Here is a 16677-nt window from a genome sequence, read left to right as displayed (position 1 = left end):
GACCTTTCAATAGTTGGATTAGATGGAATTTATTTACAATTTCTTTAATTTTTTATTATCCCAATTTATATTAAAATCACCAATCACTATTATAAAAATGTTCACAAAAACTATTATCAGCTGATGGTGGTTTATACCAACAATTGATATTAAATGGCATTTCTGGAGATTCTCTCAACACAATACATTCCAGTTTCATTTCATGCCACAATTCGAAAGGACAACACTTGAGTGATTCTTTAACGTAGACCAGCAGATCTCCACCTCTAGCTTTATTTCTCTTTCTAAACACATTTATTTACAGAATTCCTGTAGATTTCTTACTAAGAGTTTTTATGCACACTATCCAAAAGTCTGATGAGAATTTGATCACAGTGTGTTTTGTACCTGTAACAGATAAACGTTAAAACCTACATCACACTCTTTTCACACTTTTCACACAGTTATTTCTCTTTGCAAAATGAATGTTCTTTGGTTGGGCTCCTCCCAGGCTCCGGGAAACACGTGCTCTACAGAGCCAGAAGAAAAAGAAGCATAAAAAAAATTGTCCTGGCTGCAGCTGAAACTCTTCTTGACCCACGTCCAACTTCTATTTGCACTTTCTGGCCGTGACATCAGAGCCACGAGGGTATAAATGAAAGGCCCCTGGGAGAGCCGTTTGCTAACACGGGCCCTTTAATGGAATTCGGGACATCTCTGAGGAGAAACGTTCAGTCTGCAGGATGGAGAGGGAAACCAAAGGAGCTGTGTTGGCCTTCTTTGTCCTTTTCTTCGTCTTTGTACAGGTCAGGAATCTCTACAGTCTATACACAATCTCTCTGTGAAGGTTTAGGATCAGGTTTGTATCATTCTGAGCTGTTTTCAATAAGACATGTATAAAGGTGTAATTTTTCTCCTTTTAGATAAAAATGGATATAAAAACTAAAGTGTGGTATAAAGAGACAGTGTTAAGTTTTTATTTACAAATTATTCTTAATGCATTTTATTTCAGCTTAAAATATTCAATATCCAAGAAAAAAATTTAATTGGTTTTAGATGTCTAAAAACTCTTGCAGGGTTGCCAAGTTTGCATAATATGCACTTTCATTCTCCTCTATGTTGTTTTTTTGTTGTTTTTTTTTTTTTTTTTTACAATTTCTACAAAATGGTAAAAATCCAGATTTTTACATCTAAATATTTTACACTGCATTGGCTTTATTAATGCACTTTCTGTAAAATCTATGTTAGATGTGTTTAAATATTGCACTAAAGCAAAGTGAATATTTCTGTAATTATTAATAATTTCAGAGTGTTTTTTTAGACATATCTGGCAACCCGACCTCTGAGTGAAATACATGAGTTATGTATGTTTAACAGCAGTACATGTGGGACATTTCCAGGAGTGAATACTTATTCCCAACATTGTATGTTATTGAAATATGTGAATTATTTTGCCTGTGATTAAATTCTTTTCAACCATTTCAAGGCCACAGAGGGGAAAAAAACAATTTAATAACAAATTAGGAAATAAAATTCAGTTAGTCAGATAGAAAAAAAGATAACAAGAATAATGACTTCTGCATGATGTTTCTCCTTCAGAATGCTCCTGGGTCATTATTAACTGCACAAAACCATCAGTCTCTGTTCATATAGTAAACAAACTCACTTTAAATGGGTTATTTTGCAGGTCACATGCCGGCTGTGTTCAGGTCTATGCCAGTGTCCTTCACCCCCCCCATCATGTCCCCTCGGGGTTCCTCTGGTCCCAGATGGGTGTCGCTGCTGTCAGATCTGTGCAGGACAAGAAGGTGAAGCTTGCTCTGAAAAAGATGTGTGTGACACTCAGCGTGGTTTGGAGTGTGACTACAGCGCCAGTTTTCCAGATGGACCTGGAGAATGTGTTCGTAAGTGCTGAGTGTGTGTGTGTGTGTGTGTGTGTGTGTGTGTGTGTGTGTGTGTGTGTGTGTGTGACTGAAAAAAACTGATTTAAAACTTCCTGTAAGCAATTCTTAATGATTTAAAGATGCAACCATTTAATTTCAATCAAATATTACACATACAATACTTCTGAACTGTTTCTCACCTTAAACAACAATAACAATGGAGTGTGTAACAGTGTGTAACAGAGTTGAGTGTAAAATAGAGTGTAACAGAATGGAGTGTGTAACAGTGTGTAACAGAGTTGAATGTAAAACAGAGTGTAAAAGAGTGGAGTGTGTAACAAACTGTAACAGAGGGTAACAGAGTGAAGTGTGTAACAAAGTAGTGTGTGTAACAGAGAAACAGAGTGTAATCGAGTGCAGTGTGTAACAGTGTGTAACAGAGTTGAATGTAAAACAGAGTGTAAAAGAGTGGAGTGTGTAATAAACTGTAACAGAGGGTAACAAAGTGAAGTGTGTAACAGAGTGGTGTGTGTAACAGAGGGGAGTGTGTAACAGAGTGGTGTTTGTAACAGAGGGGAGTGTGTAACAGAGTGGTGTGTGTAACAGTGTAACAGAGTAAAGTGTGTAACAGAGTGGTGTGTGTAACAGAGGGGAGTGTGTAACAGAGTGGTGTGTGTAACAGTGTAACAGAGTAAAGTGTGTAACAGAGTGGTGTGTGTAACAGAGGGGAGTGTGTAACAGAGGGGAGTGTGTAACAGAGGGGAGTGTGTAACAGAGTGGTGTGTGTAACAGTGTAACAGAGTAAAGTGTGTAACAGAGTGGTGTGTGTAACAGAGGGGAGTGTGTAACAGAGGGGAGTGTGTAACAGAGGGGAGTGTGTAACAGAGTGGTGTGTGTAACAGTGTAACAGAGTAAAGTGTGTAACAGAGTGGTGTGTGTAACAGAGGGGAGTGTGTAACAGAGGGGAGTGTGTAACAGAGGGGAGTGTGTAACAGAGTGGTGTGTGTAACAGTGTAACAGAGTAAAGTGTGTAACAGAGTGGTGTGTGTAACAGAGGGGAGTGTGTAACAGAGGGGAGTGTGTAACAGAGTGGTGTGTGTAACAGTGTAACAGAGTAAAGTGTGTAACAGAGTGGTGTGTGTAACAGAGGGGAGTGTGTAACAGAGGGGAGTGTGTAACAGAGGGGAGTGTGTAACAGAGTGGTGTGTGTAACAGTGTAACAGAGTAAAGTGTGTAACAGAGTGGTGTGTGTAACAGAGGGGAGTGTGTAACAGAGGGGAGTGTGTAACAGAGGGGAGTGTGTAACAGAGTGGTGTGTGTAACAGTGTAACAGAGTAAAGTGTGTAACAGAGTGGTGTGTGTAACAGAGGGGAGTGTGTAACAGAGGGGAGTGTGTAACAGAGGGGAGTGTGTAACAGAGTGGTGTGTGTAACAGTGTAACAGAGTAAAGTGTGTAACAGAGTGGTGTGTGTAACAGAGGGGAGTGTGTAACAGAGGGGAGTGTGTAACAGAGGGGAGTGTGTAACAGAGTGGTGTGTGTAAAAGTGTAACAGAGTAAAGTGCACTTTTTTTATAATAAAGTGTAACAGTATATAAAAGAGTGGAGTGTGCAACAAAGTGTAACAGAGCATAATCGAGTGGCGTATGTAACAAAGTTGTAGCAAAGTAAAGTGTGTAACAGAGTAAAATGTGTAAATGGGTTTGTTTATATAGCATTTCTTTAATATTTTAGGGAGAAACACACTCGGCTGCGAGTACCTGGGCGTGAGCTACGAGGAAGGTCAATCATTTATTCCCTCCTGCAGGCAGCTGTGCCGCTGTGTGGGTGGCGGCGTTACGTGTGTCCCCCTGTGCACCGAGGACCTGAACACAGCGAGCTGCCTGCACCCGAGGCTGGTCCACGTCCCAGGGCGCTGCTGCCGTGAGTGGGTGTGTGATGGCACAGAGAACAGCATTGAGCTGGAAAACGCTGCAGGTATTTACAAACACCAGGTTCATCGTGCATTTAATCATTTCTGCAGCGTCCCTCTCTGTGGTCGAACAGAACAGAGCTGGAATATTAAAAAAAGAAGGATTGTTATGTTTAGATTGAAGACTCATTGGATATGTAAAGTCCATGTCCACCACATTAGTTGGGGTTTGTAAGGGGAAGAGCAGCTTTTCAACATAATAGTGTGCAGTCAAAAAAAAATTAAAAAGAAAAGTGTGTTTTATAGACTAATGAGTGTAAAGTTTTCTGTGAGGAGAACTGTGTGTTGTTGATATGGATGGGAGGAGTCTCCAGTGTTCTCTGTTACATTACAAGCTGCAGGGGTTTTTTTTCTTGTGTTATTGAATTCAAGAGAAAGAAAACAGATTGAGGGAAAGAGCGTTTGCAGCTGCTATAACGTAAGTGAGAACAGGAACTAACTGGAACTATAAATGGATAGAAAGCATAATGTAGCACTTTGTAATAAATAGGAAATTATCATTCTCTGCATTTTCAAACATGTGGTTTTTTTAATATAAATAAAATTGTTCCATTTTTAGTCCTAAGAATGTTAAACAGCACAAAACGCTTTACGGATGTTTACGTCTTTTCTGTCATGGCAGTTGATCGAGGCGTGAGGTCCTGGCAGAACACACCGGTGCATCGCGGGGTCTCCTGCTGCAACTGCGTCGAGCAGAGCACCGAGTGGAGTGTGTGTTCACACAGCTGTGGTCCAGGTGTGTCCACACGTGTCTCAAATAGAAACTTGGCCTGCCAACCACAAACACATACACGCCTGTGTGTGGTCAGGCCATGTGACCGGGGACCAACAGCCAGAGCACAACCGGTGAGTCAGAGCTGTTAATAATACATCATTAATACCACAATTAGCATCAAAGGAACTTATAACCTCTAAAACAGAAACATGTAAATAAAATAAATAAATAAATAAATAAATAATAATAATAATAATAATAATAATAATAATAATAATATTTAACTATAATTTGTTGTTGTTTTTTTTATTAGAACTCTTAAGAATATAGTCATGTTTCTGGCCTGTAATACTTTTTAATGTAGAACTCTGGGACTGTAGGAATTTTAATGTAGATTTTTTTTCCTAATGTAGAAATCTGGGAATGTGGGACGTTGGAAAAAATAAAAAAATTAAGTCTCTGGATTACTGATCAGAAGGTCAGGAGTTCAAGTCCTGGCACCACCAAGCTGCCAGTGTTGAGCTCCTGAATGAGGCTCTGAACCCCCTCTGCTCCCAGGGGTGCCACATCATGGCTTACTGATACTGGTGTATACGTGACAAGTGATTGCCTCTCTTGATATCTTTTATTATGTTTGGTAGGATTAGCATTTTGCGCTAGTCGGCTCATGAAATATAAAAACTCCAGTGTTGTGTGTTTTAAATGTCAGTTCCAGAAGCTGGGTGTGTGTGTGAGCAGTTACCGCTCCACTACTCCAGTCCACTTTGAGCACCAGGGCTGCTACAGCTCTCGCTCCTACAAGCCGCTGTTCTGTGGAACTTGTTCTGACGGACGCTGTTGCAGCCCCGAGTACACCAGGACGCGCTCGTGACCTTCGTGTGCCCTTGGGGACGAATCACCCAGCACGCCGTTATGATGATCGAGTCGTGCGTCTGCCATTACACCTGCCCTCATAACAACATCTCCAGAAGAACACGATCATGGCTGTAGACTGTCTGTGCTGAAAATCTTTTTCTTTTAAAGCTTTATTGATGATTCCCTCCACAATGCGCTGTTTAAGTGATGTGTATCAGAGGTTGTATTATTTAATATACTACAATTATACTACAGCAACATGTCCATTAGTTTACAGTCACATTATATGTTGTTGCTTTTGCCTACATTATGGCAGCTCTAAACCAACGTTCCCTCTGTTTTCTCTCTGCACACGACCACTGTGCACTCCCTGTACACACACACACACACACACACACACACACACACACACACACACACACACACAAAAACATGTACATACACACACACACACACACACACAAACATGTACATACACACACACACACACACACACACACACACAAACATGTACATACACACACACACACAAACATATACATATACATATATACACACACACACACACACATACACACACACACACACACACAAACATGTACACACACATACACATTTATACACACACACACACACTCATACACACATACACAAACACATACACACACATACATTTACACACACACACACACACACACACACACACACACACACACACACACCCACTCATACACACACACATATACACACCCATACATATACACCCACACACATACATACATACACACTCATACACACACACACACACACACACACACACACACACACACACACACACACACACACACACAAGAAAATATATATGTTGAATAAAAAAATAAATATGCCATTGTATTGTAGATTCATTGAACTTTTCACTTCTGGGTTTGACTTTTTGTTTTCGCTCCGTCATCACCTTTCAGTGTTTCACAATTTTGTCTGTTGTGATTTTTAATTTATATTTCACTCTGATTGAAGTGATCTTTTATATTTCACTCCTTTATATGACTGAGTTCCGCAGTGATGCTGTGATGTTAATGATGGAGTGTGATTGTGTTTATTGAATGAGAACATGGTCACGTCTGGACAAAAACACAGGATGAGTTTTGGAGGAATTGTGTGAAAACCTGTGAATTGTGTTTATGGTTTTAGAACTAAGTCATTTTTTAATAACTGAATGTAATGAAGAGGTTTTGTGTGTGTTAGTGTGTTACAGTGTGTTATTGTCTGTAAGTGTGTTAGTGTGCATTGGTGTGTGTTATTGTGAATTGTTGTGTTATTGTGTGTGTTAGTGTGAGTGTAAGTTATTGTGTGTTTGTGTGTGTTAGTGTGAGTTTGTGTGTGTGGGTGTAAGTTATTGTGTGTTGGTGTGTGTTAGTGTGTATTGTGTGTGTTAGTGTGAGTTGGTGTGTGTTAATGTGTGTTATTGTATGTGTGTTTGTATGTGTTTGAGTGTGTTAGTGTGTGTCATTTTGTGTTAGTGTGTGTTATTGTGTGTGTGTGTGTGTGTGTGTGTGTGTGTGTGTGTGTGTGTGTGTGTGTGTGTGTGTGTGTGATAAAAGTGTAATAAAGTGTTATAATGGCAGTTTCTGTAGATCTCCGGGGTGTAGGTCTGAGAAGATGAGACTGAAACCTGCAGCATATAGATCTTTAATACTTATTCCTTCACACTGATGTTCGGTGAGGTGGTTGTGAGGACGATGGTGTCGCTCCAGTCTTCATGTACCAGTGTGTTGATCTCCCGTCTCTTCACGCTGAACTGATAGCTATGCTCTTGCCTCAGGTTGCTGAATGTAACGAAGTACCCTGAGCAGATCAGGGAGCCGAACTCTCGAGATTCTACTTCGTTCGTGGGATTGGTGAGCTTGTGAAAGATCTCGAATACCTCATCTGGCTTTTGCTGCTCCTGTTCCTCGACTTGCCAGTGAAGAACCACCGAGTCGCAAAAGGCTTGGGTCTGCTCTCTAATAAACACCACCGGGTTCTCCACCTCCATCACAATGCTAAATTTCGGCAAGTTTTTGCTTTCCAGATCGGGCATCAGGCTGTTTTTGGGTTCGAGTTCCCTGAAAACTGTCTCTGTATCGAAGTCCTCGGTGGTCTTGTAGAGCTCACGGATCTTCTTCTGAATCGCATCCTCCCCAAAAGGAAGGCAATCTCCACGTTGATCCAAGATACTGTTCAGTTCCTCCTTACCGTTGACTAGCTCTTTGTACAGCCTCTCCAGCAGCTTCAGCTGTAGCTTCACGTGGACCTTGCAGTCTCTCATAAAATCCTGGAACCTCACAACGTCGAAGAAGTGAATAAAGGTGGAGGTGGACATTTGGTTCTGTTCATCGTCCAGCTGCATCACCTTGATATAGTAGGAAGACCTCTTGAGCATTTCCAGTTTGTGGGATTTGGCTTGGAGTTCATTGAGTGTTAACGTCATGGTGAGAATGTTCATGATATTGTTCTTAATTTTAAGATCCTGGCTCGTGGACATCTCTGAATCGCTACTCATCTTTCTTTTTTTTTCTGTAAAGTTTAAAAGGGGGAAAATGGGGTTAATTTCTACGATGCACACGGTTCTGCTGAGTTCTGTTATCTGATTGGTCAGAAGGTGTTCACGCTCAAACGGCAGGAAAAAACTGAACTTCCGTAAATGTTCTGCGATGTTACAAGTAACGAGCAACAGACTGAAATGAAACGTCATATTGGAGAAAGTTTCGAATAACTTTGCCGATGTGTCACCGAGTGGACTGCATGAAGGAACCGGGAAATGGAAACTGTGTATTTTTGGAAGGAAGTGCAAATCAGTTCTTCTGCCCTGAGCGAGGGATCGGGAAAAAGACCCCCAAAAAAACATGCTGTGCTTTGCAGATTTATGACCACGTGAACAAGATGCCAAGCGATCTTTACTCTTTACCCTGTTGGTTTTCTATAATGACGAGTAAGTAAATGCAACCTCGACGCTCCGATATACAAAAGTCCAAAGAGGCCATGCATTAAAATATTCTCGTTCTTGTTTTCTCGTTTTCATAAATCAATTCTTTTGTGATCTCAAAATAACAGATGGTGTTTTTGTAAAAACCCGTTTTCTCATGACGCAGTTGTTTCGCGAGAAAATCTCACGCTTTAAATGTTTCTGGTGAACATCGTTGGTGTCTGAAACTCAGCAGTGGATGAAGGACACAAACCATGTAGTTGGAGATTCACTCAGTAAAATATTACCGCAGTAAAAGTGTCCCTTTAAACTTTCACTTGAGTAAAAGAACAAACTTTTTTACCTTCAAATGTACTTTAGTATCCAAACTGCTATGATTTATTATAACTCTAATGTTCCTGTCATCATTTTTATCACAAGACTCTTCACTCTTCACTTTATCACCTCAGTTTCTGTGTAAAGACTTGAATGTGACTCTCAGCACACTGATCTATTAATAGCATGATATTAATGACTCAAACACTGATTTCTATTATAATAATTATCATGAACGCGAAACCTTTTCTACTACTTTAATAAAATTATGTAAATGAGGTCACGTGTGTTGTGGTGAGTTCGAGTCTGGAGTTTCTTCATCATTGATTCCTCTCTAAATGTTCTGCTTGATGTTGAACTGATGCTGAACTGTATGTCGGTGATCAGTAGATGCACCGAGCGTCGATCAGAACACGTGTAAAACAGAGCGTGCGCTCGATCCTGATTGGTGACTCGCTGCGTGTTTCACCGGTCATGTTTTTATCCTCATAAATAAAAAGACACGACTGATTTCACTAAATGCAGTTGAGTAAAATGAAATCTGACTTTTAAATGGAGTGAAGTTTCAGTAAAAAATCTCCACGAATGGAAAAACTTCTGTAAAGTTCAGATACGTGAAAAAACTCCTTACGTACAGAAACTAATAATGAAACAGTTTGATCTGGTGTGTGTGTGTGTGTGTGTGTGTGTGTGTGTGTGTGTGTGTGTGTGTGTGTGTGTGTGTGTGTTCCTTTAGTTTAGATTGTAATTTGGTGGATTTTAAAAGTCAACAATGTTTTTTAAGTTTAAAACAAAAAGAAATGTGCTTTAATGGAATGAAAAATTGTTGTTCATAAACACTACACATGGTTTCACCTCCAAAAAGTGTGTTTGTGATTTAGAGCCTTTTCCATACATCTCGTGTTTGTTTGTTTGTTTGTTTGTTTGTTTGTTTGTTTTTCTGGATGACTGAATACTAAAAGCGTAATAATAAAATACTTAAGCCACGCCCATAAACTACATTTTTACTTCTACGATACAGAAATTGTAAAGAAAAGAAAAAAGTTGTGAATAAGAACTCAATGATGATCGTACCTGGTGCTTCCCTGTGCGTCTCTTGGTTTCTTTTCATGTTCCGCCCTGTCTGTCACCATGGAGACGCATCATCGCCTATTTAAATCTGCAACGTAAATTCGGCGAGGTCACGTGACACCGTTCTTCCGGTATATAGTAATTCATGTGTGAATATAAATTGTTCTGTAAATTCAGCCTGAATGTGTAAATATTTTATTTTCTCTTGTTAGTGCTTTTTAATCATATTAGCGGTCAATGATATGATTTAAACACTAGAGGGCAGCAGAAAACAACAATTATACTGAAATATTCACGCGAAAAGAGGAAGTGCGATGGAAATGAAATCAAATCATATTTTAGTGTCTTTCAATAGAAAAATCCATTTAAATAAAAAGGATGTTTTTTTTTTTATAATAGATCGATCAATTTATTTATTAAAATATGCGGTTGTGATTAACCACTGGGCCACTATTGGCTGGTTTAGAGGCGGTCACGTGATTTCTCCCGCGTCTCTTTAATTAAACACGTGACCAGTTGACGGTTTAAACAGCTGGAAGGTGACGAGGTCTAAATCACAACAACTTCTCCGGGCACATGTGTGTGTGTTGAGGTAAGTGTAAGAAAAAAGAGGAAAAGTCAAGAAAACGCAAGTGTTTTCCTCCTGTTATTTCCCCTTTTGATAAAATTCACTGTTAGTAAAGTTTTTCTGATTTTGAATACTAGTAACACCTTTAATAACCAACACCTGTAACACCTGTAATATCTCTAAGATCTATTATATCTCTAACACCTGTAATAACACCTGTAACTCCTGTAATATGTGTAACACCAGTTATATATGTAACACCATTAACAGCAGTAACACCTGTAATATCTGTAACACGTGTTATAACAGTAACGCCTGGTAAATCTATAACACCTGCAATACCCAACACCTGTAACTCCAGTAATACCAGTAACATCTGTAATATCTAGAACACCTACAATAACCAACACCAGTAAGTAGTGAGACCAGTAACACATGTAATATCTGAAACAGCATTAGCACCTGTAACTCCAGTAACACCATTAACTTCAGCTTTATTAGTCACCTGTTATACATGTAAAACCATGAACACCAGTAACTTCAGTAAACCACCAGCAGTGTGTTAAAACGAAGAGGAGACCCCCATAGCATGTTAATAGCCGTGAGCAAGCAATGAGACAGAGCAAACACACAAACACACACACACACTTTTTGAAACTGAGATCTACTTCTTGGGTACCGATTAATGTGAAGGGCTTCCAGTTTGATACACTGAAATAACAAATTTGCTCAATTTACCTTTAATTATATGTTATTATTAATTATTAATGATATTCATCTGAAGTGAAGTGAAGACACTGATCATTTTAATGATTTCTCATAATAATTATCAACAATGATTTAACGAGGTAGGAAACAGAGCTGCAGCTCACTGGTAAGTGGTGCTATGGTGAGCTATTTTTAGGCCCGTGAGCGATTCATGTGGTCCTTGCGGGCGACCTGGTGCCCGTGGACACCATGTTGGTGACCCCTGCTTTAAAAGGTGTCTCAGTCTGGTTCAGGCTCCACAATCATGGGGGCAGACTGCTGACTCGACAGTTGTCCAGAAGATGATCATTGACACCCTGCACATGGAGGGTGAGACACAAAAGGTCATCGCTGAAGAAGCTGCTGTTCACAGACTGCTGGATCCAAGCACATTAATGAAAAGTTGAATAGAAGAAAAACATGTGGTAGACAAAGCAGAAATAAAACTCATTCAAGAATTTGTGGAGATTCACAAACAGTAGACTGCAGCTGGAGTCAGTGCTTCAAGAGCCTCCACACACAGACGTCTCCATGGGCTACAACTGACTCATTCCTCGTGTCGAGCAGCTCAGTGGGACAAAGTCGTCTTTTCAGATGAAAGGAAAGAAAATTTTGCGTTTCATTTGGAAAACAAGGTTTTAGCACCTGTTTGTGTATATAAATATATATATAAAGCCATGCTCCTGGCAATACCGTACACTTCTGCAAAATCCCGCTCTGCTTTTCCAAGTCATGGAGAAGTGAAACATCAGCAGCACTACGTGCTAATCCAAGGATCTTAATGCACACACACACACACACACACACACACACACACACACACACACACACACACACACACACACACACACTTACACTCACTCCCTCACTGGTAAGTGGCTTTATTGATCTCATGTGATGGAGACTATTTCTGTCTGCTGGCTAATGGATGTGGAATACTGGAAACACACTTCTGTCCTCAGGCCTGTCCTCCAGACCACAGAGATAAAACATGAGGCTTGGAGGAACATGGTACACCATCTTTTTTGGATGGTTCTAATGGAAACCTTGGGTGCGGTCAAAATGTGGGTCAGTTTGCTGATCCGATTCAATGCTAACTCCCGGGTGAATTATTTCATAATATAGCAACACCGGCATTTATTCCCCTGCTAGCGCTGTTTGCTAACGTCGCTCTACGTTCATTTCTATCAATATATAGGGCACATTTGGAGAATAGAGATTCTGTATTATAAAATTGTAACTGGCTTTTCAGCCATATAAATTTTGGGTTACATGTTTATTTATTTTTCCCTCCCTTGTATTTTTGATCAAATTCATACTGGCAGTCAGGGAGAGAAACATGAGCTAGCAAGTTACATGCTCTCTGTCCGACACTCGGGTAGAGTAACAAACTATAAAATACTTTCTTAAACTTCAGGCCTATAAAAAGAAAATCTAGGATCTTTGAAAGGTTTATTTGTGCCAGGTTTCGCCCTGCGTTCGATTCTTTCTTGCTTCTTCTTAAGCTGAATCTTAGACGTTTTTTTGATGGGGGTTTGGAGCTGGTGAGAAAAGCCTCCGGGACGTACGCCAAAGCTAGCCTGGCTGATTGCTGAAACATGATCTGTCCCTTCACCAGTCTTAAAAATGTCCCGCTCTCATATTCTCTGTCTGGACAGGAGGGAAGTTTCCGATACAGACCATGCTTGTGTGAGTGTGTGGGTGTGTGGATCTAAATGAACCTAGCGTCTTTTCTAGCAGCACGGCTTAGCGCATGAAGGCATAACGGCACCAGGAATGTTTATTTTATACTGATTTTACGAGGTTTTTTTTTGTAGATGCCCAGCATTCACACTTCACTTCCTCGGCCTGGTCTCCTGCAAGTGTGAGGAAGCGGATAGGCAATTTAATGTACAGTGCAGCGGTGGGTCAGGCAGCTGGTAAAGGTGTGTGCCAACTCATTTATCAAGCAATCTGTCAGGGCGACGCTCAGGTTACAGAGGTTTCCAGGCCATGACAATAGCCAGGGCTAAAAATATCCCTCCGGACAAAGGCTTTTCCACTCTCCTCCTCTTCTGGCTCGTTCGCGGCGGCCCGAGCGATCGAGCGCAGGAGTCTGCATGCCAGCATGCACGTATGAACGTAATGTCAAGGATGATACGCGACCCGTGAAGTCACGCTGCATATAATAAACACACGGCGATGTACATACTTGTGTCACGCACACACATCAAACACGACTGGTTCTGCTGTACGTGACGTGCTTTTAGGAGCAAAACGCAGGTGTTACATACGGTCCTGCATCAGATTAAACAATTATGGGGTTCCAGGGGCAGTAATTGTGTCCTGGTGTCGAGCAGCGGAGGATGGACGAGGGGCGTGGCACTGACACGTGACACTGGTGTCCACAACCAGGTAACGAGTGCCAGGAGCTCAGGCCGACAGGAGCTCAGGAGCTCGTTTTCTCAGATGAAGCATTTCACAAACCAAAAAAATAAAACTGATGTGCCACTGGAAAAACTTATTACTGAGAGCATATTTTTAGCATCTTATTAATGTTAGCTAGCCAGCATATTTCCAGTCAACATGAAATTGACACTTTTGAGAATAAAGTGTGTGGTTTCTTTAGTCAGAGGTAAAATCTGTAGGTTGACCAGGAGGAACAAAAAGCTGTAAAAATGTGAGGTGGAACACAAAAGTGTGTCAGATTTGCTGCGATTGCAGTGTGAACATTTCATTTGACATTTAGCTTAGCCACTGTTGCTGCTCTTGTTGTAGCAGAAGAATGCTAACTAGCGAATTCTGCTTCTGGCAACATAAAAAAAAAGATGGATGTTTACAAAGAAAGACGTTTATTCATCCATGAAAGTATACTTCATCAAGGCTTTTCAGCTCTGACTTTTTTTTAAATGTTCACACTGGAAAGTGAGAGGTTTCTCATCCTAGGAGTTTATTTTATCTCCTCAACACCAGGATCTAGGGATTGTTTTCTGCATCTACACTTTGCTCTCTCATGACCCAGTCAGGTGAACATCCTCATCTATGTATCTGCTACCAATCCTGTTTAAAACTTGGCTTGGTTATTGGTCAGGAGTGTCGGTGATTGAATTATTTGATATGTTAGTATATGATGCATAATTTGCCTTGAGAAGATCTTTATCTTCCATGTTTGTCCTTGTGTACTACTTTTTTTAATCAGGTCATGTGACTACACTAGCAACTAACAAGTCTTTTAATTTGCTTGTATTTTGTAGTTTTTGTTGTGTTAGTGTGATTGTGTGTGGCAAAAGCTACAATTTTATATATATATTAAATTAATTTTTAATCACCAAACATTTGTTTTACTGATGTGCCAAGTGTCAAATGCGCAGATCCGGCAATTAAAACCGTCCGTGTGGAAACATCAAAAGTTCCGTTTGGTGTCCTGATGATTTAAATAATTTAAAACACCAGAATTACTTTAAAACATTTACAAGAATAAAACTGGATGGTCAACATAGACCTCATGATGAAGACGTTCTATAGGCTATAAGAAGATCGGTTGGGGCTTGAACCCCACCATATGATCAGTAACCCAGAGCCTCATTACAATACCATCACCTCTGTCCTAAAATCAAGATATGAGCAGGTAATGCTATTGGACTGGTCTAAGAAACAATTCAAGCCAATAGTTGAGCAAATTTGCATAAAAAATGAGAACATTTCATGGTAAATGTTGCTGCTTCCATGTCACCTTGTTGTGCAGGTGTATATTTGGAAAATGTAGTAGGAACACCTGGGTTTATTTGTCCTGCAGGTTGAATGGAATAGTCAAATAACCTTGAGTTTGAAAGGAAGATTGGATTAGCCATTTCAACGCTGTCCAAATATAGATTCTATACACGGCTTTACGTTTATTTTCCAAATAATGTACGACTAAAAGCTAAAAATCATCCTTCGAGGATTTTATCACCTGTACAACCGGTGTCCTTCTAACTTAATGTGTGTAGCACTGAAACTAATCACCTGGATTTTGTTTCACATTGATTTGCACCACTATTTAAGTTCTGCTTTGCGTGTACTTCATTTTCATGCTGCTGTTGATGCTGCCGTGTTCAGATGTGCCTCACACCCTGCACAATAAAACTCTAAGTACACTCCTATTCCTGCCGGTCCTGGAACAAGCATTAGTAACTTCTAAGACCAGTTTGATTGACACTGAGAGTGAACAAACTAATCTACCTTTTAAAACCTGAATTGAATTAGACTTGACCTGATCTCCATCCAAACCTGACCATCTTAGATTCACATAACCATGATCATATTTCCACAAAGTTCCTTTTTCACCACTTCACAATGTTTTTAAATCCCTCTAATGTCTATATAATATCCATCCACTGCTGTTGGGTTCTTGGTGGAATTATGACCAGACCATTAACTCCATTACTCAAAACCCCAACTGGCTCCATCATCATCATCATCATCATCATCAAGTGGCTGATTGAGCCACCTGTTGCATAGCAGCCACCTTTCTGAACTAAGTCCATTATTAGTAGCAAGATCTGGACTTAAACTTGTGATGGGTGGAGAATTGAGCAGATCTGAGAAACTATAATACAGTTAGAGGTTCAGGGTTAGGGTTCAAAAATAGGGGTTTAGAGTTTTATGGTTGTGGTTATGTTTAGGAATTAGGGTTAGTTTTAGGATTGGGGTTAGGGTGATTGTTTAGGAATTATGGTTCTGGGTTTAGGTTTGGGTTAGGTTTTTAAACACAGATTTGCACCAGTTGCACAGCTCCCAGTGTACACAGGACGATGTCGTTTGGCACACTGACTTGATGAAGGTCGGTGCTCCTTGTGACTGTGCATGCAGCATTGTGCTGCCATCTGTTACTGCCATCTTGTTGTACAAATCTAGTCTCAAAGTACAATCTCGTAAATGATGGTATCTTTTAGTGGCTATCACTAAGTGAGAACAGGAACTGGATGGCCAGAAATGTTAAATGCAACTATAAATGCATACAAATAGAAACAATCGTATGTCATTTGTGTGTATAAAGTGGCATAAAAACAATTGAGATGCTTCTCTTCTCTTGATCTCAGGAAGCGAAACTCTCTGGTTCAATCTCAATCCTGTAACTAAATGCACATTGATTTTTATACGACATTTACACGCCTTGTGAAATTTCTTCATTTGAAATGCTGCAAGTCTGAAACTTTACTATCCGTCTCCACTTCAGAAACCCCCCCAACACTAAATTAACACCTGTCTGCTGATTGAACTGTTAATTTTGTGTCCAGCAGCATGAATATAAACACTGCAGGTGTTAATGGAAACTCGCTCTGATGTATAGATACAGCAGGCCTTGCTGAGAGTCTCTGCGATTAAGCCACACTCAGCATAGCGCATTGCCAGAGCTGCTTCAGCTATTCAGGAGCTGATATTCAATATTATATTGGTGTGTTCTTCCAAGTTTATAGCCTCAGCTGTGTATATGAGCAAGGGGATCGGTTGCCTTCCAGCTCACACATGCTCGGATGACTCCGGCTCCTCCTGCCCCCCTCCCCCCCCCCCCCCATATCTCCCCCCCCCCCCCCGGAACCCCTGCTCTTGTGTTTTTTTTCCATTGTGCCTGCCAAAAGATCAAAAAA

The 16677-nt window shown here is 40.4% G+C and overlaps 1 protein-coding gene, 1 long non-coding RNA gene and 1 pseudogene across 3 annotated transcripts; 2 read left to right on the top strand and 1 right to left on the bottom strand.

Moving 5' to 3' along the window:
- The first annotated feature begins 571 nt into the window (after positions 1 to 571).
- LOC310722778 (CCN family member 3-like) lies at positions 572 to 5771 on the top strand (annotated as a pseudogene). Its single transcript, XR_014538335.1, has 5 exons — positions 572 to 785; positions 1667 to 1883; positions 3595 to 3837; positions 4455 to 4678; positions 5257 to 5771. The product of XR_014538335.1 is annotated as a CCN family member 3-like (transcript).
- Positions 5772 to 7075: 1304 nt separating this feature from the next.
- Positions 7076 to 9890, bottom strand: LOC310722969 (fibronectin type III domain-containing protein 11-like). The gene is made up of 2 exons (XM_083535820.1): positions 9757 to 9890; positions 7076 to 7958 (listed from the first exon to the last, which is right to left on the bottom strand). The coding sequence occupies exons 1-2, from the start codon at positions 9791 to 9793 to the stop codon at positions 7099 to 7101; spliced, it is 897 nt and encodes a 298-aa protein (XP_083391946.1). The 5' UTR covers positions 9794 to 9890; the 3' UTR covers positions 7076 to 7098.
- Positions 9891 to 10267: 377 nt separating this feature from the next.
- On the top strand, positions 10268 to 13269 carry LOC310722845. The gene is made up of 2 exons (XR_014532516.1): positions 10268 to 10351; positions 12894 to 13269. It is a non-coding gene; the product is annotated as an uncharacterized lncRNA (long non-coding RNA).
- The last annotated feature ends 3408 nt before the right edge of the window (positions 13270 to 16677 follow it).

The sequence above is a fragment of the Silurus aristotelis genome (assembly GCF_946808225.1).
Source record: "Silurus aristotelis genome assembly, chromosome: 29".
NCBI lineage: Eukaryota > Metazoa > Chordata > Actinopteri > Siluriformes > Siluridae > Silurus > Silurus aristotelis.
The sequence above is the reverse complement of the archived record's forward strand: the minus strand, read 5'-3'. Positions and strand labels throughout refer to the sequence as shown.